At 36.5% G+C, this 26,275-nt stretch overlaps 1 protein-coding gene across 1 annotated transcript; it reads right to left on the bottom strand.

Annotated features, from left to right (window-relative positions):
- Positions 1–14,301: 14,301 nt before the first annotated feature.
- On the bottom strand, positions 14,302–19,896 carry LOC128034059 (uncharacterized). The gene is made up of 3 exons (XM_052622665.1): positions 19,654–19,896; positions 19,276–19,461; positions 14,302–14,403 (listed from the first exon to the last, which is right to left on the bottom strand). Exons 1-3 carry the CDS (start codon positions 19,894–19,896, stop codon positions 14,302–14,304), a joined length of 531 nt encoding a protein of 176 aa, XP_052478625.1.
- Between the last annotated feature and the right edge of the window lie 6,379 nt (positions 19,897–26,275).

The raw sequence follows: 26,275 nt of genomic DNA, 5'->3' as shown, positions 1-26,275 counted from the left end.
GCGAGAAATTACCTTTTAACAGCGCCGTTGGGTCTTCGCTCCCTCCGTCGCTGTCGGAGTCTGGGTGGAGATTAATCGGTGTTCGGACGGCCAAGTTTTTAAGTGGAGAGCGGCTAGGGTTTTCTTTGATTCAAAATAGCTGAAACATTTTCTTTTTTATTTATAAGGGCCATGTAAAATGACACCGTTTGAGGTTTGTTTCAATACCCTCAAAACGGTGTCGTTCAATCCTATAACCCAATGATATGACCCGAAACGGATTAGATCCACGCGTCCTGGTATTGGTGGGGTTATTTGCGTGCCAGGTCCTCCATTTTTGCGCTTTGTTTCAACCTAGTTTCTGTTGTTTCTTTAAATTGGGTCGTCTATTTTCCTACGGATTTCATCTTAGTCCACATGCAATGCTGCATTTTGAGGGCATAGGATTATTTCCCTTTTTGGTCCCTAATATTGCGCGCATATTTTGACACAGCCCATAGATATTTCTAATTGTGTTGTCTTTCCCTTAAATTTGGTTTTAATTTTCGATTTAGTCCCCTTTTCGTTTTTTAATTACTTAACTATTTTTATTATTATTGTTACTATTATTAATGTTACTATAACTATTAGTATTATTATTTATATTAGTTTATATGTTTATATACCTATGTACATATATTATTATTTTGTTACTTATATTTTTACTTTAAGTTTTGAGTCACCATCATATATTAGTAATTAGTTTCATTACGTATTTTTTATGTAGTATTATTTTATGTTATAAATAAAATTATATTACCACTTTGGATTTATTATACATTTGTTTTAAAATTTATTGTGTATTATTATTTAATCCAATTATGTATTACTTATTTTAAATTAACACATATATATTATTGCATATATTTTAAATTTTCTTCTTGCATAATATTTATTACAAAATTCATCTAAATACTATCATTCTATCTAGTGTTTATTTTAAACTCTATTTTGAGTCTATTTCATATTTATATATACATATATATATTATTTTAAAACTTTTGTACATATAATTTATTCGATTATGATTTCTTCTCTTGCTATTGCTTTTAGTGTATCTTAAAAAATTGATTAGTAACTCATTTAATTTTTGAATGTTGTATGATCAAGATTATTGTTGCTATTCTTGTTTGAATTTATCCATTGCTTGTTTACATTATTTGATGATTTATCGTTCACTAGCATGTATCGTAATTTACGAATTATCACTTTGAATTATGCACTACCATTCAATCGCGTTACATTTGTTTAGAAAAATGTCGAAATCGTTTTGCACATAAATCTTCAAAATACTCGGTATCCAAAATCTTTGAAAGAATTGAGCCCTAACGTATTGGGTTCCATTCTTCCTCGTCGATTCTAAATAATCGAGTTTATTCTTTAATCAAGACACACAAATAAAAAGCTCATTCTTGGGAATTCGATACGTTGTATCCTAACGCATTGAATATGACATATTGTTTTCTCGAGACGAGGATTCTTCTAACAAATGAAAATAAAGGCAATATTCGATATTTAGGAATTTTGTGAAATCGAACCCTAATTTACTGGGTTTTGATTTTCTCATTTGACCTAAACAATCGGATATCCTTCTCAAAATGCATAGGTTTTAAAAGTTAAGAGATAAACTTAATTTTGAGGATTTAAAATGTTGCACTCTAACTTACTGAGTGTGACAATTTATTTCTTTAAAATAAGTGAGTCTCATCATCCAATTCATTTTATTCAAGATAAAAGGATCGTATTTTAAAATCTTTTTAAAATTTCGACACTAAGGCATTAAACAATCAATTCGGTACCAATTTTGGTTGTTACGAGGCTGCTAACCCTTCCTCGTGCGTAATCAACTCCCGAGCCTATTTTCTAAAAGTTTGTAGACGTAAAATCATTTTTCAAGGTGATCCAATCACACCTCATTAAAAGATCGGTGGCGACTCCAATTTTTCATTTTAATAAGTCGACGACTAAATTTTTGTTTTTTAAAAAAAGTGGTTTCGACACCATACATACAACATCTATTCATTTCACATTTTCATTTCAAGTGTTCATTTCAAAAGTCCCTTTTTACATATCTATCTATATAAACATTTCGTATAATCACTTTATATAACTATTTCCATTTAATCGGTTCATATAATCATTTCATATACCGAATTATATAACTTTTTCGTATAACCATCTCATATTAGTATTTTTTGTAACCATTTCATATATTTATTTCGTATAGCCATTAAATATAACCAATTCATATATTCTTTTCATTTTACACTTTTATCACCCGATGAATCAAATGAAATCGGATATGCGGGAACAATGCTCACATAAAGTTTGCTTGTAAATGTAACTATAACTGTACCTGTAAATGCTTGCATGAGCTATGGGCCGAGATGTTAAGCTACAAGATGCTACTCACACGAGCTGTGGAGAATCTGCAATAAATAAAGAACTTCAGCCATCGGTAGGACATCCAAGACCAACACCTGAATTGTAATAACCTTAATTATATGTCATTTGTATCCTAAGAATTCACAAGGTTCATACGGGTGATGTTTCATATCTATATCATTTATTCATATACACATTATTTCGTCACAAGAATTCATCCATGTAGTTTCCCATTTTCAAGCATAATCTTTAATTTAATTAGCATTACAACTTAGTTCATTCCATGATTTACCATTTAACCAGTAAATGAACTCAATCACAATATATATAGATTGATATTATATCACACAAAACAACAACTAATTAATTTAACTAAGTTACGAACTTACCAAAATATAATAGCTACTTACACCATGACGATGACTACTCGATGACTTTTTCTTTCCTGCGATTACTAACTGAATGATTCGTTTCTTGATCTAAATATAATAATTTTATTCAATTAATCAATGCAAATATCATAAAATTTTGAAATTCATCTATTTGACCCTTAATCGTCATTTTATACTTTTACCCTAAACTTTTACCTTTTATTTAATTTAGTCCCTCAACCCAAAACATTCAAATATATTACAATTAAACCAACTTTATGCTAGCCAAATTTTTCCCTATGCAATTACAGGCCATATTTATTAAAATATCACAAGAATTTCATGCCAAGTTTATTTTTATCAATTTAGTCCTTAAACTAACCAAAATCACTTTACAAAATAGTCCTATTTAACTATCAAGCTTAATAATCTATCATCAAACTTAAAAAACATCACAAATTCATCAATGGCATAACTCAAAACATTTCACAATTTCACAAATTAGTCCCTGAGTTAGATAGATTAAGCTACAACGATCTTAAAAACATAAAAAATTATTAAAAACAGATAGTTTAGGGGCTTACATGCAAGAGAGGTAAGTTGGCCGAATGTTTGTTCTTCTTCTTCCTTTAGAATTCGACTTGAAAATGAAAGAAATGTTGAATGTTTTTTTTTTCTTATACAAATTAAAACACGTTTTATTATAATATAATTAAATAATATTAAAACTTAATATATATAAAGTATTATGGCCAAAAATTGTACCACTATTTTAATTATGGCTAAATTTCCATTTAAGCCCATTAAATTATGTTTTTGCACTCAATTAACTCTTATGATAACTATTAAAAATAATTATATTTCAAGCCTTTAGACTTGGTTAATTGTTCGTACTTGAGTAAATTTAGTTGCATTTTAGGAAGTTATATTAGTATTTTTATAACATTGCATCATGAAGCTTGGATTGTGCATTCAATGTCACTATATGTTACTTTTACTTGTGGGAGGAAAGGAATTGTGTGTTGTTTATAGCAGGTGTAGAAAGGAGGAAAAAAGTGAAAGGGTGAAGTTTTTTCATGACAAAAGGTTGGATAGATTGCTAGCACAAATGCCATGGCAATTCCAGGAAGATGCTGACTCAGCTGTCAACCCGTGCCACTCTCAGCTAGTTGTACTTGTACCAGAAATATCCACCTGAAAAAAGGGGGAGAAAAGAGTGTGTGCTGAGAGGGGGACTTACCCTATAAAAAGGAGGAGAAAGAGAGGAAGGAGGCAATTTTCCTCTCACAAATTTCTCATGGGAGATCCAAAGATGCATGGAAAGAGGGTAGCAACTAAGGAACAGAGAAACAACACAAGGAAGAAGGAGAAGCATTCAACCCTGGGCTTCGCAAGATATTGCAACAATGAAGTTGAAGGCTGGATTGGCGAAAGCTTCCTAAAGTTCTTCATTCATTATCTTAATTGATTTCTATGAATTTTAACTGTAGAAATATATTGATGACTGATATTTTAATTTTGGATTTTAATTTCCAACTCATGAGCTAATCTCATCAGGTTGGGATTACTAGATGAATCTTCAGTTCCTTTAATGACCAAGGCATTATCCTGATTAGATTTAATTTTTGTTTCGATTTGTGCTATTTTAAAATGTATGCATGTAGTCTCTAGACATAGATGAATGTATGGTATGTCCATAAACTTGATTTAATTCTAAAAAGGTTATATGAGTTGGATTGTGATCGAATGATACAAGCAAGTATTCGACAAAATACTCGTAGAACTCTAGACATAGAGCTAAGCTTTGTACAAAGAAAGGAATAAACAGTGCTGGGTATCCTTCTTAAGGCTTGTAGACATGAAAAAGACTTAGGTAGGGTAGCTTGAAGTCTGACTCTCGAAAGAAGAAGACTACCTTAGATTTAATCTGAGTAATTGATTGGTTTAGATTTTTCCATTGCATTATTGTGTTATGAGAAAAGAATCTTAGTAATCCCAACCTTCCCATTCAACAGCGTAGATCCTCTCAACTTTGTCTCCACATCTTTGCCACAACATTTTAAGTTAGTTATTTGATTTTAATACTGCATACGTGATTATTCCTTTACAAATTCTTATTCTATTTTGCCACAGCCTGATTCATATAGTTTATCATAATAGCTTAGTCGAATTAATCCTATCTGAACCATGAGGAGACGATCTTAATTACTTTTTTTTGACGTGTACACTTGCACATTCGCATATTATATTCACACACGACATCTTATTAGCCTATAGCAATTAACTTTTTCAATTTTTACGATTTTGTCTTTTTTCACTAATTAACTAGCTAAACATTAAAATTAACAAACCAAATTTTAATACACCTGTATAATAACTCCAAAAATATTTAATAAAAATATTTACGGGCTCAATTTATATAAATGAGGTCCCGATATCTCATTTCCCAAAACCACTTGACTTCAGGGACAAACCACTTCTACTTAACTATTCATTCAATTAGCCAAAATTATCATATCAAAATTAAATATACTACTAGACTTGTAAATATTAATTAATAATATTTACGGATCCACTTGTCGGATTTGTGGTCCTAAGATCACTATTTTTAGCATCCTTGAAAAATGAGTTGTTACGGTATCTACAACCGCATTAACCTTTCTAGGATGATATTCTATCACGCAGTCATAGTCCTTCAACAGTTCTATCCACCTTTGTCATTAGTTTAGTTCTTTTTGTATGAGAAGGTACTTGGGGCTCTTATGATCTGTGTAAATGCTACATCGCTCGCCATATAACTAGTGTCGCTAAATATTGAGTGCGAACACTACTGCTGCTAACTTCAAATCATGAGTTGGGTAGTTTCTCTCATGAGGCTTCAGTTGTCCTGAGGCATAAGTCACCATCTTCCTTCCTACATTAGCACGCAACCAAGTCCAATGTGCAAGGCATCACTGTAAACTACAAAGTCCTTCCCAAATTCTGGTTAAACCAATACAGGTGCTTTAATGAGTATGGCTTTAAGTTTTCGAAGCTTTTTTACTTTTCATCTATCCATATGAACTCCACATCCTTCTGTCGTAGCTTCATTAAGGGTGTTGTTATGGTGGCGAACCCTTTTACGAACCTATGATAGTATCTTGCTAACCATAAAAGATTCACTCCTCAGTAACATTCTTTGGCGATATCCACTCCAAAATTGCCTCGATCTTTTTTGGGTTTACACGAACTCTCTCTGTCGAAACCACATGACCCAAGAATGTTATCTCCTTTAGCCAAAACTCACACTTGCTGAGCTTTGCGAATAGTTGCTTCTCTCGCAAAATTTGTAACACAATTCACAGGTGAGCATCATGATCTTTTTCAGTTCGTGAGTACACTATGACATCATTTATAAAGACCATCATGCACTTATCCAAGTACTCATGGAACGCTTGACTCATCAAGTGCATGAACGTAGCAGGTGCATTTTTTAATACAAAGGGTATGACCAGAAATTCATAATGTTCATACTTTGTTTTAAATGTTGTTTTCAAAACATTTGACACCTTCACTTTAAGTTGATAATACTCTGATCATAAGTTTATTTTTGATAACACTGTGGCACCTCATAGATGGTTGAACAGGTTATCAATTCGTGGAAGTGGGTACTTGTTCTTGATGGTCAATTTGTTTAATTGTCTATAATCGATACAGATCCTAGGCTACCATCCTTCTTTTTCACAAACAGACCTAGTGATCCCCATGGTGACACACTTGGTCAAATGAAACCTCTCTCAAGCAACTCATGTGCTTGTATATTTAATTCCTTAAGCTCTTTTGGTGTCATGCGATAAAGTGTAATAGAAACTGGTGAACTGCCTAGGTATAACTCAATGCTAAACTTCGTTTTGTGATCTGGTGGTAAACCAGGCATCTCATCTAGAAACACATTAGGAAAACCTTCTACAGTGTGTATATTGCAAACCCCTACTATTTTGTCTTGCGAACCCATCACATAAATGAGTTAGGCTTCGTAACCTTTCCCTATCTTCTTTTCTGATCTAACTGTCGAGACCATGTTGGACATGTAACGCCCTCAACCGATCTGGTTCACCATATCTAGATCTTGAGTGTAACATTTTTATTCCAAACCTATACATGCTTAAGACACAAATTTTTATAGAAATACATCTTATTATTAATACCACCTAATAGAGTTGCATCTTGGAGAACAACGTATACAAAAATTACAAGATTAATTATGCATTACATTTGCTTATATTATCCCATGTATTTAGCCTTTAAGTAATATTACTAACTTAGATTATTTGGCCAACACAACTGAGTCATCCTAAGACTTATAAAAAAATTTTAAGACTGGTACAAAAACATTTCTTCGACACATCTGTGCCATCCCTAGCTCTATATGCATAAGTGCCCACTTCGCCATTCCTTTGTTTTAGCCTTAGCATCGTCCCTCCTAGCGCTTCTTTTACCTAAGACATAAAACGGAGAAGGATAATTTTAATAGAACTTAGTGAGAAAACCCATTTTACTTGAGTCTTTATTCAAGGATTTCATCATTTGTTTCTCGTTCATAACTTTGGTCTTATCGATTATACAGACTTCGCCATAATCTTCCATATTGGCTTTTCTTTTAGACCTAATCCATACTTTTCAATTGTCTAAATCTCGTGTTCATCATTCATTTAAAGTCCGCTCATAGGCATTGTCTTCATATGGTCATCATAAGAACCATTCTTCAAATTACGCCATGAAGGCATTCCTTTTTAAAAATAGTCACAAATGCTTTCATTTCAAAGTCTAGCCACGAAGGCGTCCTTTTAACAGAATTTTCCACTAAGTATTCATTTAGCAGAGATCCCCACAAAGGCTTCCTTTCAGAGATCCCCACAAAGGCTTTTATTTAATAGAGATTGTCACAAAGGCTTCTATTTAATAGTGATCGCCATAAAGGCTTCACTTCATAGATATCCACAAAGGCTCACTTATACTAAAATCAGTGTTTTTGACGATATGGATTTGCCTAAACTCACCGTCGTGAGGTTTTACCCTCATCACTGGTACTCACCCAACTGTCATTTACATATATGGTCTTTGGGCTGCCATTGACTTTTCCATTCAAAGATTCGTGTTTTTAGTCCCGACGGATCCTTTTAGATGACTTCGTAGATATACATAGACTCTTCATGCAGAATCATACTTGATAGACTCATTCACATTTGACTTGGTCATGATAGAGTCTTTCACAATAGACTTGTTCATGTCATTAAAATACACATATACACACTTTACACATTCAGACACATTAACCTCAGAGATCATATCCATATTTCATACGAATCATTCATTCAAGTTCATCAGACATACATTTCTCACAAAATCATTACATCATGCATTTCTTAGCATATTTTCAGAAAAGGTTCTAATATGCATAATACATTTGCAGGAGTCAGCTTAGAGACTCACTTTTTAACCTTAATAGCAGCTTGGGCTCCAAGTTTGTACATCTACAGGCAGGCCCTTGAAGGTCACTATTTGTAAGACATAGGAATCCTATCAAAACTAAATTCTTATTTTCATCTAAAACCTAAACAAACTTTATGCAAGGCCTTACTTATACATCTTTCTATTTACACTCAAGCAAGATCACTTTCACAAGAGAAACTCATATGAGTCCAAAACACTTACCCAGGTGAACAAACAACCCTATACTCTAACTTCAATCTTTAGTCTTACTGTAGTAGGAAAATCTCCTGATCAACAACTATAGGAATGTAGCAATTGTGCTATTTTAAATAGAAGGAAGAAGATAAATTTTCTTCCTTTAGAAGCTTTCTTAGTAAAAATCCTTACTTTTACTGTGAGACTTGATACGTGTCACTTAACTTTCAAGTCTTCCCTCATTGGTGGCTTACAGCTGTGAGGAACCGTGCATAAGAATCCACCATCTTTTCATATTATCGATTTAACCAATCTTTCATCTCTAACTATCTCGTTAGTGTATAACCTATACATTAACAAAACTAACTAGGCATGCCTTAATCTTGCTGACATCCCTTACCACTCAAGAACCCTTCACATCTTTTTTTCAATTTCTCCTTCTACATGTACACATACTTTGCAAAGGACATTCATTCTTTTAATTTTCCATTATTGCCTATGCACCCTACTAGCGCGGTGGAGAATCAATTAGGCGAGTAGGATCACGCCAACCAAATATCCTTTGACCTAAACGCCTAGACTCAAGACTTCGCCAAGTGTGGGCATTACAAGACAGAAATTGGGTTTACTCCTCAACCACAACAATTTTCACCCCTTCACCAGTTAGTTAAGTAACTCTTTTCAATTCAAAATCTATCTTGGCTTTATGCTCAGTTAGCTAATCCATTCCCAGAATCACGTCGAACCCATAGAAAGGTAACTCCATCAAATCAGTAAATAAGAAATGTCCTTGGAAAATTAAGGGACACCTACGATACACTCTATCAACTAGAACACTCTCACCAAACGAACTAGTGACAATTATACCTTTACCAATATTTCCTACTAGAATACCAAACCCACAAGCTAGCTTGCTCAAAATGTACAAGTGTGTGAAGCCAAAATCAATAAAAGAAAATAATGGAATGGTTCATAGAGTCAAGGTACATGTGATGACATCAGTCGTACCCTGATCATGTGATTCCCTAACAGCATACACTTGTGCAAGCCATGCTATTTCAGCTTGAGTAGTGACAGTATAAGCTAGGGTTCAATGTCTAGCTTGTCTTGTATCACGACCTTTCCCTTGTCCTCGACTACGAATCCTTGTTCGCGCTGGCGTGGGGGTTAGAATATGAGTTTACGATCTCTCTAGACATTCTTGGCAATCACTTATCATATGTTCTTTGGACCTACACTTCAAACATCTTCCTGTCACTTTACGGTATTCACTAGGATGCCTTCTTTCGGAATGTTCTCAGAGTGGCCAACTTGGCAACTTGTACGAACCTCTTTTTTTAGCTCAGCTACTACCCTGTTGTCGCGACTGATCAGATTGGAAGCTACGTCAGTCATTTCTGCCAGTTTTATGTGATTAGTTATCCCTGTTGGATTTTTGTTCAAACAGTTGTTTTTTAAACCCCGCTATAGTTTACGGAGCCACTACCCTTATCTATTCGACAACCTTCGTTTTATCCACCAGGCCATCAAAGTTCGTCGTGTCATGTGCTACTAGATAGATTTGGATGTTGTGATGCAACCCAAAGTGAAACATTTTGTAGCGATCTTTTTCCAGAGAGACCATCTTAGCTGCGTACTGGCTTAGTCGCACAAATTCAGCCTTGTACTCAGCTACAGACATACCACCTGGAGCTCATAAATATTCTAATGGCAATCCTCAATTGGCTGGAGTAACATTTGCACTAGCAACACTTTTATCTAGAACGTTTGCCCTATAAGGTCGCATAGGCGATGTCGAAGTCCTATCACCCTCTAAAGGGTCTGCAGCTCCATTAACACGTTTCGCATTCACATTTACTCTTTTGGGAGGCATTTTACTAACTCTAAATTTACATAAGACACAAGTTTAAGCAATAAATTATAAGCATGTTTACTTACGTATTCTAAGCTTCACAAACAAATTTTCGAACTTAGTTCTGCAAAACACATCTACGAGCATAGTTTTCGCCAAATCACATCTGGAAGCACAGCTCACTAAATCACATATGTGAGCACAGCTCGCCAAATATATTTTTAAGTACAACCACTAGGTAGGTGAGAAATAAATAGTGATCCGAAGCATAATCCTGCAAAAGAAATAGTTGAATGAAGGCAATATATTTTTCCTAATCCTACCCCAACAATGAAACAATCATACTTATTACTTCAAATGATTTGTAAATCTGGTGAACCTAACAAATTAGCCAACCAACCTGGTAAGCTCTGATACCAACAAATGTAACACTCTATACCTGATCCGGTCGTCGAACCTGAGCTATGGAAAGCCACATTAGCCACCTAAGTGACTCTCCATTAACAACCAACCTAACATCCAACGCACCACAAGTTAAAACATAAAACATGCATAAGTTACTAATGTGCAGTGGAATAACATATAAGTACCTACATTATACACTTAGACAAACAATTTACACATTTCAATGTCAGGTTTCGCTCCTAGTGTAGCTCGCATATTCTGAGTCTTCGCAGTGCAAGGCTTATTAAATTACCCTTTGACTTCCTAAATTTAGTATAATTACCCTTTGACTACTCCAACCTTTGGATTCTTGGCCCAGAAAAATGATTACAGATCGCCAAGCCCACTGGCGAATCCCCAGCTCGCCAGGCCCACTGGCGATCACTACTTCGCCAATCCCACTGGTGATTATAGTTCACTAAATCCACCAGCATCCTTAATTCACTAGGACTTCTGACATACATCAACACACCAAGCTTTCTGGTGAACCCTAGTTCGCCAGGCCTACTGGCGAACACCAACTCGTAAAGCCTACTAGCGTATACTTGCTCGCCAAGCTCAAACTTTTAAGCCCTATTTTGGGATGTTACAGAAAACCCATTTCATTCTATTATAATGGAATTCAATAAATATGTCTTTTTTTTTATTTTAGGTCGAGAAACATGCATCTACCGGTTATTAAGTTTCAGAAGCCTATGCATGCATGAAAAACCCCCAAATAAGAAATTATCAAGCCATAGTCCAAATAATAAGGGTTGCAGTCCAAAACCGACATAAAAATTCAAACTAAATATTTTATTAAAAAATAACCTGATGCCCGAGTTGATGCTCCGCATGCCAGGTCCAGTCCTAGTTACGAGGTTTACTTGAAAGTATAAGACTAATAGGGTGAGCTTGCAACATTGATCTGTTGCAATTCATTGTAGCATATTAAACTATTTTTTGTACTTAATGATCTCGTAGGAAAGCAATTTAGTTATGTTTTTGTTTAGTTCACAGATAATAAAATGAGAAATTTTGACTATTTATATAATTGTGTGGGCCAAGAAAGGCCTAAAGATAGACTAACCTATTCAGTGAATGTGTAGGACACTATTTATAGGCACGGAGATGATAGACTGCCCACGATGTTGCAACACAGAGCTAGGATGTCACAACACAGCAAAAGAAATATCAAAGGAGCAAATTGCCATTAGTGTCACGACACAGTCAATGGGTGTCGCAAAATAGCCCTGAAAACATACCCAAGCTAGTAGACTGCTAGCCATGTCCCGACACAGGCCAGAGGGTGTCGTGACACAGACATGACGAGATCAATTAATGAAGCAAGGGTATTTTAATCCGTACAACAAACTTTAACACCAAATAGTTAATCGAATTAGGTCAAAAACCGACGATGAACCCTAAGCTTATAAAAAGTATTGCTCTATTCAGTTTAGAGACCACTTTTTTTACTTAGTCTAATTTTTCATTTTCTGCTTAGTTTATTTCCATTTATAATTTAGGTTTATTTTTAGTTTTAATTAGAATTTAGTCTTTATTTTGTTCTTTGTGGAATTCCGATTGTGGATCAGTCAAACTCTTCATTGGATTATCGTTCTTCTGTTATAAATATATTAATCAAGATTTTTCTAAATTCTTTTCTTGATTTATTCTTAATGTTAAATCTATACGGAACTAATTTGGTAATGAGAGATTAACGAGCGGACATGGGATTAATTAACTTCTATGTAGTGTTTCTTAGCGGATCAGCTGGTTTAGATAGGAAGAACTTAAAACCCTAAGCTTGACAACTTAGGAAGTCATATAGTTGGGAATGAATCCAAAATTGGTATGAAAACCTTACCCCAATCCAGTCTGGACTATGAGGTCGAGAGATAAGTAGTTCTTGCTGACTCATTAGGTTAGTGGAAGGCTGAGAGGCCCTACTAGGTTAATGGCTAGTTGATTGGATAGAACTCAAAATAGGAGTTAGTTATGAACACTTGTGCAAGTTAGTCTTCTTCCGATTAGGTCTGATAAAATCAAAAATTGCTTTCCTTATTTGTTTTTATGTTCTTCTAATAGTTTATAAATTTTTTTAAACCACTTTTGGATTAATCCTAATATAGTTTAATTAAATTACTAATTAGAACCATTAGGGTAGAAATTAGGATTAGTTTAGTCTCGTTTCCCTTGGGTATAATCCTCAAAGTACTTCCATAATTCATTGTAAAACTATATTACATCCTAACCCGTATACTTGCGAAAATTGCCTAACATTTTTATTTGGTTGCAGTATTCCCACTCTAGACGTTAGTACATTTGGAGGCAATCAAGTTGTTGGCACCGTTTCCGGGGAGGCAACGCCACTGAATTAATTTTAATTTTTTTCATTTAATAGGATAGTTATGAAAATTTTGAATTATATATACGATTTTTACTTTTACTTTTACTAATTTAGTGTACTAACTTCTTTACTTTTCTCTGTAGATATCAGTGTATGCCTCTGAGGAGAGGAACACCTGCCAAGTTAGTCACTAATCCATAAAGAACTAGCACATTTGGCCGATTCCAATGATACCGCCTTATCCCCGACCAGCATGACATCCACATTATAAGCCATTTGATGCCAAATTCGAACCAACCCCAAATTATTTTGAGGGTATTATTAACTCGAACTCCTCACCTTCATGTTTTATTTTTATCGTTGAACGAGAATGAGATGAACTCATCGGTTTCTTCGATTGGAAACTTCTTAATTTTGGCCAGAAAGTGTGTTGGCTTGTATACACTTTCATTCAAAATCTGTTTAAACTCCAAGTTAGTGGTTGATGTTACAATTGCAACTAAGTTAATTGGATTGGAGACTTCTTCGGTAATCTTCAATTCTTTCTCGTCTCCGATTCCAACCTCTTGCTAACTTTCGTACTCTAATTTCGAATGGTCGATGGTGTCATGGTAATCCTCATAAGCACAATTAGAGGCATCATATATGACATTATCCAATGGGAATATAGATTCGTACCCTTTTTGGAGTAACTCTATCATTAGCGATAATTGATCTGGCATTACCTCTAGTTGCTCAGATATGGGTTGCTTAGTCACTTTGCTGGAAGATGTTTCATGTGGGCTGCACAAGATCTCCTTTGAATAATTAAGCATATCTTCCTCCTTGTCATATGACTCATAAAGAGATGAGTACTCGTTTTCTCCACATCCGATATCATGATTCCATTTGTTCGTTGAGGCTTCAGCCGATCATCTTAATCTTTTGTTATTCCTATGTTGCTCACGCAATTACATATATATATTGTCATCCATAATTAAATCTAGTTCCCCTTGAACTAAATATTCAGGCATGTTGTATTGTTCAGCATAACTCTATTCAGTTATCGAGGCTTCGTTCATCCAACTTGATGATTCATTATTGCTCCCATCTCATGCTTTTGTACAATATAGTTCAAAATGGTTGGCAGCAACACATGGGTCTTCGCGATCCAAGTTAGGAACATCATGCACAACCTCATCTAATGGGGTTTTTTGTTGCTCCATCATGAGCAATATTTGGTTTTCCTCGACCTCTCATTCTTCGTAAAATCCATCCTCGTACACTTCATCATCGTACAATGCAGACATTTCGCATTTCTTATCCCAACTGCTATTATCATCAAACTCATAATCAACCTGATCCATGATTAAATTAATTAGTCAACAAGGTAGATAAAAATAGAACAAAATAAAATAAAAATAATGAAAAAAATAAAAATTACTACAATATCTAACTTGTTCATCTTTCTATTAATATTATTTTAAAAAGTAATTAAATTAATAACAATTTTCACTGTCGCAATCCCCGGCAAAGGCGCCAATAACTTGACTTCCTTTAAACGTGTGAACATTTAGAGTAAAAATCGTGCAAATAAAACATATAAATAAAGTGTGGTATCTGCAAGCGAACAAGTCAAATTGTAATATAGATTTTTGTTATGACAGAACATCGATAAGTATTCTGACGATCGTACCCAAGGGGTTGCAGATTGGAGAAATTTATTATTAAATTAATTATTGCAAATAATTACTAATCTAATCGATTTACAAGTTAATAGTGCAAATCCAAATTAAATTATTAATTAAACTAATTAAATTAATTATCCTAAAATAATATAATTAAATTAATTAATCCAAAATAACTTAATGTAATTTCTTATTTCTAGTGTCAACAATGCGAGTTCCCGACCTATTTCCAATTAAATCACTAATTATCAATTAAGTCGCTAGTTACCCTCGATTGAGTTATTTACCACCCTTAGCTAAGAATACCCTCTCAGTCTCATCTTCACTAAGGAATACCACCTAAGTCACCATTTCGGTCTCTTCCTAGTCATACGGATACCCTCTTGATCTCACCACTTGGCACTAATTATACTCTACAGGATACCCTCTCGATATTCTACTAGGGGCGTCACTCCCTAATATACTAATCACCCTTGAATAAACACTCAATTTTAGATAAATAATTACATAATTAATAAATCATATCCATAACCTACATGTCAAATATGAAATAAGCAAAAGATTTATTCTTATACAACCCCTAAAATCAATATAATATAAACGTATTATTAAATTAAATGGTGTATAATTGATTTTTCCAAGAAAGTGAGAAAATGATATAAAGATGATAAAAGAAAGGTTGAGTGATACTAACAAAAAATTTTGAATTAAGAAGTATGTTGTTATACATTAATTTAAAGCAAGGACTAAATTGTAAATATATTAAAAGCTTATGGCTTAAGTGTAATATTCAAAATTTGAGGGTTAAAGTGTAAAAATGAGTAAGTTAAAGGACCAAGAATGAAAATAACCCAATTTTTATGACATGGAAATGGCTTGCAAGGATTAAATTGAATAAGTATAGAAATAAGAGGGACTAAAATTGTAATTTTATCAAAAGTGAGTAGTAACTAAAGGATGGGATTTTAACAAATATGAAAGGTAAAATGGTCAATACCCAAATTATATAATGATATGGTATAATAATTAAGGATGAAAAGTGTTGAGATTTGGTTGGTTGAATATTTTATTATTTTATAATATATTTTAACATTTAATTTATTAATTAATTAATATAATATATTTTTTAAGCAAAATGTAGAAATTTATCCATCCATCCATTGCTTCTCACGTTGGCTATGAATAGATGAATCGGGTTTTCAGTTTTTAACAATGTGGTCTTTTACCATGAAACCCCACTTTTTCTCCCAAAAGGAGAAGTGGAGTAAGGATATTAGAGAGTTAGAATACCTCCTTGGAAGCAAGAAATTGGAGTTAGAAGTGAAGAAAGTTGAGAAAGTGAAGAGATTAAAGAGACAAGGTATGTACTTCAAAAACTTTATTTAATTTTAATCTAAACGTAGAGAATGTTAAATAGTTGAATTAATTATGAATATGCAACTATTATGTATGAAAATTAATTAGTGCATTGAAGGAGTAGAAAAGGACTAAATTGTAAAGTAAATAAAATAAGTTATGTGCAAATGAATGTTAACAAGAGAAGATAACTAAAGTGTGATGAAATAATGATTACATCAAAAGTGATGGTGTGATAAAGTTACCAAGTTAACTTGCATTTATGATAATGGTGACTAAATTATAAAGTGTACAAAAGTTTATAACTTAAATAAAGTATTATAATGAAGATTTTAAATGAGGTGTTATGTGTTAGAGGATAAATTACAAGGTGATATTAAAATGAAATTACATTAAATAATGATTTCTCATGATGCTAGGGACTAAATTGTAAAGTTATGAAATGTATATAATTGAAATAAGATAAGTTATGATAAAACTATATGTTAAAGATATGTGAGTTTTAAGGACTAAATCAATAGTAATCAAAAGCATAATGATTGTGTATGTTAAATGAAAGTTAAAATAACTATGAAAAAGTAATTTTTACATAGAAGAAACAGTGTAAGCAATGGAATTGTAACACCCCAAATGCGACCTAGACGTTATGGCTGAATCTGGCGATATCACATTGAAGTGTTTTTCAAAAACATAGTTTCAATGATAAACCCGCTCTATATTAATTCTCGTTTATTGAAACTCAAGTTGTCTTTAGCAGTTTCTTGATCATATTAGTTTGTTACTGTAATTAAAACCTTGTTTGATGAAGAAGCTTTTATTTTATGGTACAAAAACGTGGTGTTTTTAAAAAAAAAACATACATCTTTTGAAAATCCGTGTCCTACTTCTATCAGATATGAATTAAAATAAGTAAAATCCCAAAATTAAAAAGTTTTAAAGAAAAAATTTAAAGAGGCCTTATTACAGAACAAATACCCAAAATAAATTTCTTATAAATAAAAAGTCAAATATAAAAGCAGGTGCGGTTGTGTGGCCACCTCCGAGTCCCTCGTAACATTGGTCCCTAAGATTGGGGATTACTTGTAAGATAAATAGATGGGTGAGTTTACGAAAACTCAGTATGTAACCCCATATAAGCAAATAGCCAATGCATTTACAGTCTTGGCTTAAGCCCAATTCAATAACAGTTCAGTTTAGTCGGGCCTTTGCCCATTACAGTGACAGTAATAGTTCAGACATGCAATCAGAAATCCTACCCAATCAGCCTCTACACTCCACCCCGTCCAGTCCAACACTCCATGTGGGGATAATATCACCCACCCATCCCTACATTCCAAAATTAGCACCGGTTGCGGAACTAAACAGTATATGCAGTAGAGCTGCCACTACAGTACACTTCCTCCAATAATAATCCCATTCCCATGCAACATATCATACATGTATGCAACATATATATATCGTGGCATGTTTATATACAGTCATACATAACATTAACATAGGGCCATAACAGTTATTTTACCACGAGGGGGCATAACAGCAATTTTATATCAGTTTGGGAGTCTAGGTCTACTTACTGACCCATCAGTAGGTCCACAATCGTCTCGGGCGATCAGTGCAACCTTAACAGTCAAACAGTGAAATTGGGCCCAAGGCCCATAATGCGGGCCCATGTGGGCCCACACACTCGTGGCCCACATAGCCCAGAATTGGACTCGGTCATGAAATTACATAGTTTGGCCCAATTTTCTCCACACGCTCGTGTGGTTTACCTGTGTGGGGCCCACAAGCCCATTGGACCCACACGGCCCATTTCGGCCCAACATGGCCCAAAACGGCCAAAGACCACGATTCGCTCATGGTGGCCTCAACAGTCTAACGCCTATATTTTATGCATTCGAATTACCACACGAGCGAGCGGACGCTCGTGTAACGTCAATTGTCATATTTTTTGGCTTTTGCCGGTTTACGTTTGGGCAGTGTTTACACACCTGGTACGGTTTTTGGTACGCACACGCTTCCGAGACAAAAAAACACCTAAACAATAACAATTCCATGTCAAACATCAATAATTGAACTTCAATTATGTTGCTTACCCTTACCGCTCCAAAAGATGTATCCTACGATTCCGAAGGTAGACCAAGTTCGTTGCGATTTGATGCTGCCAAACACAATTCGACACCACAAAGTGTTAGGAACTTAACAAGTTAGTAAATAAAACTTCTCCAAAACATTTAAGGCATAATGTCTCCCCCTTACCAAAAGACTTACCAACTGAATGCATCCCACGTTGAACCGGAATATCAACTTAAAGGAAAGGTCGACAGAAAAGGGAGAAAGAGGGGGAGTCAAGTATTCGGCTAAGGGAAGCAGAGAAGAACCAACGCCAATTTTCCCTTTTCAGAAAGAAACCACAAATTAAGAGTGAAGAAAGTACAAGAATTCAGCAAAGGTTTTAAGGAAAAGAGAGAAACTAAGGTAAGTAAACCAACGAAAGAAAACGAATCGGTAAGGACAGGAAATATAAAATCGACAGCACAAGAGTGATCTTAGGGAAAGCAACGGCGGCAAAGGGAGGAGTTTAGGGAGCAAATAATTCGCCAAAAAAAACAAGACTAAGAAAAATAGAGAGAAAGCACTTCCCAAGCAGAAATATTGAGAGAAGAAAAGCAAAAATAAAATAAAATAAAATAAAAAGTATTCAAATTCAGCACCAACTCTCATCATATCCCTAAAACTTCTCCTCAAAATCCTCATTACCAACCCACCGTAATTCTCTCAACAACCGAAACCAACCTTCACTCAAACACTTCAAAATTTTGGCTGGACCAAAATATCTACCGGACACAAGCAATAAAATAAAACACTCCCTCACACACACCAAGACTCGAACTCAAAACCTTCAGTACTTTCCACTCTACTTATCCACCAGACCAGCAGGTTCATTCTGACATATTTCACTAACATTTATTTATAAGCCTACTGGCTAAAGATAGGGGTTTATTCAATTAAAAAAAAATTTGCCCAATCTAAGGCTAGAACTTGGGACCTCTTAGACACTTCCCAGAACACTTAACCACTGAAGCAGACATGTATTTATGTCACAAACATACGAAATTAGATATATAATGGATTTTTGGGGCGTTACAACTCTACCCCCTAAAAGAAAATTTCGGCCTCGAAATTTACCTGATCAAAACAGATGAGGGTACTATTGTCGCATTGCCTCTTCAGGTTCCACGTGGCTTTTTCTGAGCTATGATTGCGCCAAAGCACCTTAACTAGTGGAATAGATTTCTTCCTCAGAATTTTCACATCACGATCTAAAATCTGAACCGGTTCTTCATCAAAAGTTAAGTCTGGTCTAACATCAATCTACTCAGTCGAAATCACATGTGTGGGATCAGAGTGATAACGCCTCAGCATAGAGACGTGAAACACATCATGAATCCGATCCAACTCTGGAGGTAACTCAAGTTGGTAGGCAATCGTCCCCACACGTTTTAGTATGCGATACGTCCCAATAAACCTAGGGCTCAACTTGCCCTTCCATCCAAATCTTAGTACCTTCTTCCATGGCGAGACCTTAAGAAAGACGAAGTCCCCCACAAAATACTCAATCTCCTTGCGCTTCAAATCCACGTACGACTTCTGTCTGTCAGATGCCGCCTTCAGCTGATCCTGAATTAATCTAACTTTATCCTCGATATCAGAAACCAATTCAGGGCCCAAAATATGCCGCTCACCCAAATCAGTCCAACACGAAGGAGTACGACACCTACGACCATATAATGCCTTGTAAGGTGCCATCTGTATGCTAGACTGATAGCTATTGTTGTAAACAAACTCTACCAAAGGCAAATAGTCTTCCCAAGAGCCTCGAAAATCAATTACACAACACCTTAACATATCTTCCAGTATTTGAATCACCCTTTCGATTGACCATCTGTCTAGGGTTGTAACGCAGTACTAAAGTCTAGTCTAGTACCCAAAGCCTCATGTAACTTCTTCTAGAACTGAGACGTGAAGCGAGGATCTCTATCTGGTATTATGGAAATCGATACCCCATGCAATCCCACTATCTCAGACACATACAGCTTAGCCAGCTTCTGTAGAGAGTAGTCAGTATGAACCGGTATGTAGTTGGTGGACTTGGTTAATCGATCCACGATAACCTATACAGAATCCTTCTTAATAGGTGTGAGGGGTAACCCACTAACGACATCCATAGTCACTCTCTCCCACTTCCAAGGCGGAATCTTGACTGGCTGCAACAAACCCAAAGATAACTGATGCTCAGCCTTAACCTGCTGACATGTCAGACAATTAGCCACAATTTCGGTAACCTCTCGCTTAAGACCTGACCACCAGTATAACTCACGAAGGTCGTGATACATCTTATTTCTGCCAAGATGCATAGCATAAGGGTTACTATGTGCCTCTCGTAGTACAAACAGCCTCAATTCAGCATCTTTCGGTACACAGATTCTCCCACAGAAATAGAGCACCCCTTCCCTATTCATTCCAAAATCTTTGGTATTCCCACTCTCAACCTGTCGAAAACAAAGTCCCAACGACTCATCCTCTATCTGCTTACCCTTAATCTGCTCTACCCATGTCAATTTAACTTGAAGTTGGGCCAACAGACTACCATCATCAAATAAACTGAGGCAAACAAACATCACTCTCAGGTCAGTCATAGCTCTACGGCTCAGTGCGTCAGCTACCACATTAGCCTTACCAGGGTGGTATTCAATAGTACAGTCATAGTCTTCAAGTAGCTCAATCCATCTACGCTGCCTAAGATTCAGCTCCTTCTGAGTGAGGAGGTACTTAAGGCTCTTGTGATCAGTGTAAATGATACACTTCTAACCAAACAAGTAATGCCTCCAGATTTTCAGTACGAATACCACTGCGGCCAACTTCAAGTCATGCGTCGGATAATTCGCCTCATGAGTTTTAAGCTGACGAGATGCGTAAGCTACCACCTTACCCTCTTACATCAATACACATCCCAAACCAACATGTGATGAATCGCTGTAAACAATGAATTCTTTCCCAGACTCTGGTTGTATTAAGACAGGGGCCTTCATCAGAATCTTCTTAAGTTTCTCAAAACCCTATTGTTGCTTACCAGTCAAGACACACGGTACCCTTTTATGCAATGGTTTAGTCAGAGGTACAGCAATCAACGAAAACCCCTCAACAAAACGTCTATAATACCTTGCCAAACCCAAAAAATTTCGAATCTCAGATATCGTCTTAGGCGACTTCCAATCCAGAACAGCTTCAAATTTCTAAGGATCAACTCTAATCCCCTCAATAGATACCACATCACCTAGAAATGTTACTTCACATAACCAGAACTCACATTTAATGAACTTGGCGTACAGTTGTTCCTCTCGTAGAATTTGTAGAACCACTCTGAGATGTGCGTCATGTTCATCCACAATTCTCGAATACACCAAGATGTCATCTAGAAAAACCACTGCGAACCGATCCAAATAAGGTTGGAACACTCAGTTCATCAGATCCATAAAAGATGTCGGTGTATTCGTTAGTCCAAATGGCATCATTAGGAACTCGTAGTGACCATAACGAGTCCTAAATGCTATCTTATGTACATCAGCCTCTTTAACTTTCAGTTGATGATACCTCGATCAGAGATCAATCTTAGAGAAGACTGAAGCTCCTCGAAACTGATCGAATAGATCATCAATCCTCGGCAAGGGGTACTTGTTCTTAATAGTTAATTTATTCAGTTGCTGGTAGTCAATGCACATACGCATGGATCCATCCTTTTTTCACAAACAGAACCGATGTTCCCCACGAAGACACACTAGGGCAGATGAACCCATGATCCAATAGCTCTTGAATATAAGCCTTAAGCTCTACTAGCTCCTTGGGTGTCATTCTATAGGGAGCGATGGACACCGGAGCTCTACCTGGTAGGAGCTCAATCCCAAATTCAACTTTACGGTTTGGAGGTAGTCCAGGTAGTTCATCGGGGAAAACATCTAGAAAATCCTTGACTGTTCTGATAACTTTAACAGACAGAGCCTCAGTATCAACACAATTGATGTAAGCTACATACGCCTCACAACCCTTATGAACTAACTTCTCAGCCCTCAGAGCAAAAATCACATTTAACAGATAATTTTGACGCTCCCTATTGGCACCACCTCATCCCCCTCCACAGTTTTCAGTACCACCCGTTTAGTAGCACAGTCCAAATTCACCTTATGCTTAACCAGCCAGTCCATGCCCAATATTAAGTCAAATTTTCCAAAAGGAAGTTCCATTAAGTCTGCCAAAAAGATGGTTCCCTAAACCCCCAACGGTACATCTCTGAACAATCTGTTCACCTTAACTGACTGCCCCGAAGGACTCAACACAGTAATTTCACTCGCACTGGTTTCAACCATTATACCCAAAGTCTCAGACACCGAGCATGCTATATATGAATGTGTAGACCAAACATCAATCAGTGCAGTATAAGGTACATTTAAGATAAAGAAAGTACCAGTAATAACATCTGGGGCGTCTCCGTCGTCTCAGTGACATGCAGCATAAACCAAAGCTGGCTGCCTCGCCTCAGTATGATCAGCACCTCTACCCTGTGCTCCCCGACCATGGCCCATACAATTCCCATCTCTATCCTAGCCACGGCCTCTTGGTGCCTGCTGAACACCTCTCGACGGTTGAATAGTACCCCGACCTGTAGCTTGCATCTGCTCGGGCCTCCGTGGACAGTCTTTGATACGGTGCTCTAATGATCTACACCTCAAACATGCCCTAATCCTTTTCCAGCACTCACCCTGATGGCGTCTACCACAGTCAACACATGTTTGCGGTCCAGTAGTAGCAATTGGGGGCCCAACTCTGATAGGCCCATCCACTCTGGCCATTTTCTTCGGCCTCTTAGCGGAACTCGGGCGCTCCGAATCCCTCTTATTCCTACCCTTTTCTCTGTTCAGACACTTAGTATGCTTCACCTCCTCGGCGATCTTCTCCTTGTACACCGGTGTGGAAAAATCTCGCTCCCTCTGTGGAGCTATCAAAACTCTCAGACTATCCCTGAAGCAGTCCTCGAACCGAACACACCGCTCATAATCAATTGCCACCATCCCACGTGCATAGTGGCTTAATCGCAAAAATTTAGCTTCATACTCAGCCACTGATTTATCCCCCTTAGTCAGATTCAGAAACTCCCTCCTCCGGGCATCCACATAATAAGTTCCCACATACTTTCCTTGGAAAGTAGTTTTGAAGAATTCCCATCTCAATCGGTCAGCCTGAGTACCCTCTTTAACTGCAAGCCACCACTGATAGGCTTCGTCTCGTAACAGTGACACAGCTCCTTTTAATTTCTATTCCGGAGTGCAGTTGAGGTCATCCATGATCCTCTCTGTGGCCTCAATCCAATATTCAGCCACGTTAGGGGCAACTCCAGCTATACTCCTAAAAATCTCAGCCCCGTTAGATCGGAGTCACTCCGTAACTGACCCGAGGCCACCAGCTCTAATATGGGGCCCAGCGACCCTCTTTAAAATCCTTAACATGGCCTGAGATAGTGCGTCGTCCCCAGCCGCTCGGTCTTGTGACCCAATCTCAGTGACAGACGATACCGACATCTCGCTGGTGTCTAGATTTGGCATACTACCCAGTGAAGAGGACTCAGCTCGAGCCCCTCTAGATTTGGCATACTACCCCGTCTGCGAGTACCTCATGCACTCCTCGTCTAGTCGCGATTATCTGAATAAAAATTTTTATGAATCAGTTTATTTTTCAATAGTTATTAGTAGATGTTTTATGGAAACAGTTTCAGTAGTTCAGAGTTTGTTTTCGTACGACGCAGTATCTTCCAATGTTTATCGATTTTACTACAGTATCAGTATACACTAACCCAAGTGTTTCAGTACGGTCTATCTATAGTAGTTTCAGTTTTAAACAAATAATAGTTTTAGAGAACTTACAGAATCGGCACCGGTGACTTGTTGTACCACACATTTAGTATAAATATTTCAAAATACTTCCAAATCGTTTAGAACAATTCTTTTTGAAAATTCCAAGTTTTAGAAAAACCTAAAAACCACAGTCGAGTTTTGAACCTAGCTTTGATACCACTAAATGTAACACCCCACACCTGGCCTAGACGTTATGGTCGAATCTGGCGACATCACATTGAAGTGTTTTCCGAAAACATAGTTTCAATGATAAACATCTCTATATTAATACTCATTTACTGAAACTCAAGTTGTCTTTAGCAGTTTGTTGATCACATTAGTTTGTTACTGTATTTAAAAAATTGTTTGATGCGGAAGCTTTTATTTTATGGTACGAAAACGTGATGTTTTGAAAAAATATATACATCCTTTGAAAATTCGCGTCCTACTTCTATCAGATATGAATTAAAATAAGTAAAATCCCAAAATTAAAAATTTTTAAAGAAAAAATTTAAAGAGGCCTTATTACAGAACAAATACCCAAAATAAATTTCTTATAAATAAAAAATCAAATATAAAAGCAGGTACAGTTGTGTGGCCACCTCCGAGTCCCTCGTAACACTGGTCCCTAATATTGGGGATTACCTATAAGGTAAATAGTGGGGTGAGTTTACGAAAACTCAGTGTGTAACCCCATATAAGCAAATAGCAATGCATTTACAGTCTAGGCTTAAGCCTAATTTAATAACAGTTCAGTTCAGTTGGACCTTTGCCCATTACCGTGACAGTAATAGTTAAGACATGCAATCGGAAATCCTACCCAACTAGCCTCTACACTCCACTCCGTCCAGCCCAACACTCTATGTGGGGATAATATTACCCACCCATCCCTACACTCCAAAATTAGCACCGGTTGCGGCACCAAACAGTATATGCAGTAGAGCTGCTAGTACAGTACACTTCCTCCAATAATAATCTCATTCCCATGCAACATATCATACATGTATGCAACATATATATATCGTGGCATGTTTATATACAGTCATACATAACATTAACATAGGGGCATAACAGTCATTTTACCACGAGGGGGCATAACAGTAATTTTATATCAGTTTAGGAATCTAGGTCTACTTACCGACCCATCAATAGGTCCGTAGTCGTCTCGGGCGGCCCGTGCAACCCTAACAGTCAAACAGTGAAATTGGGCCTAAGGCCCACAATACGGGCCCATATAGGCCCACACACTCTTGTGGCCCACATAGCCCAGAATTGGTCTCGGTCATGAAATTTCACAGTTTGGGCCTACACGCCGAAATGGGCCCAACATGGCCCAAAACGGCCAAAGACCACGATTCGCTCATGGTGGCCTCAACAGTCTAACGCCTATGTTTTATCCATTTGGATTACCACACGAGTGAGCGCACGCTCGTGTAACGTCAATTGTCATATTTTCTGGCTTTTGCCGGTTTACATTTGGGTAGTGTTTACACACCTGGTACGGTTTTTGGTATGCACACGCTTTCGAGACAAAAAGCACCTAAACAATAACAATTCCATGTCTAAAATCAGTCGCGCTTAAAACTAATACCATTAAAACATCAATAATCAAACTTCAATTATGTTGCTTACCCTTACCGCTCCAAAAGATGTAGCCTACGATTCCGAAGGTAGACCAAGTTCGTTGCGATTTGATGTTTCCAAACACAATTCGACACCACAAAGTGTTAGGAACTTAACAAGTTAGTAAATAAAACTTCTCCAAAACATTTGAGGCATAACTTCTCCCGCTTACCAGAAGACTTATCAACTGAATGCAGCCCACGTTGAAACCGGAATATCAACTTAAACGAGATGTCGACAGAAAAGGGAGAAAGAGGGGGAGTCAAGTATTCGGCCAAGGGAAGCAGAGTAGAACCAATGCCAATTTTCCCTTCTCAGAAAGAAATTTCAAATTAAGAGTGAAGAAAGAACAAGAATTCAGCAAAGGTTTTAAGGAAAAGAGAGAAACTAAGGTAAGTAAACCAACGAAAGAAAACGAATCGATAGGGACAGGAAATATAAAATCGACAGCACAAGTGTGATCTTAGGGAAAGCAACGGCGGCAAAGGGAGGAGTTTGGGGAGCAAATAATTTGACAGAAAAAAGAACAAGACTAAGAAAAATAGAGAGAAAGCCCTTCCCAAGTTGAAATGTTGAGAGATGAAAAGCAAAAATGAAATAAAAAGTATTCAAATTCGGCA

This window comes from Gossypium raimondii, chromosome 2 (assembly GCF_025698545.1).
Source record: "Gossypium raimondii isolate GPD5lz chromosome 2, ASM2569854v1, whole genome shotgun sequence".
NCBI lineage: Eukaryota > Viridiplantae > Streptophyta > Magnoliopsida > Malvales > Malvaceae > Gossypium > Gossypium raimondii.
Note: the sequence above shows the minus strand (reverse complement) of the source record. Positions and strands in the feature narration are given on the sequence as shown.

What these genes read in the sequence shown, in the direction of transcription:
- LOC128034059 (XM_052622665.1), bottom strand. Translation starts at nt 19,896, where the DNA reads ATGGCACCTTACAAGGCATTATATGGTCGTAGGTGTCGTACTCCTTCG. An exon ending in AGGTCTCGCCATGGAAGAAG is followed by an intron (nt 19,462 to 19,653) that starts GTACTAAGATTT and finishes TCGACTGAGTAG; the next exon opens with ATTGATGTTAGACCAGACTT. An exon ending in CCCTCATCTGTTTTGATCAG is followed by an intron (nt 14,404 to 19,275) that starts GTAAATTTCGAG and finishes ATCATGGATCAG; the next exon opens with GTTGATTATGAGTTTGATGA.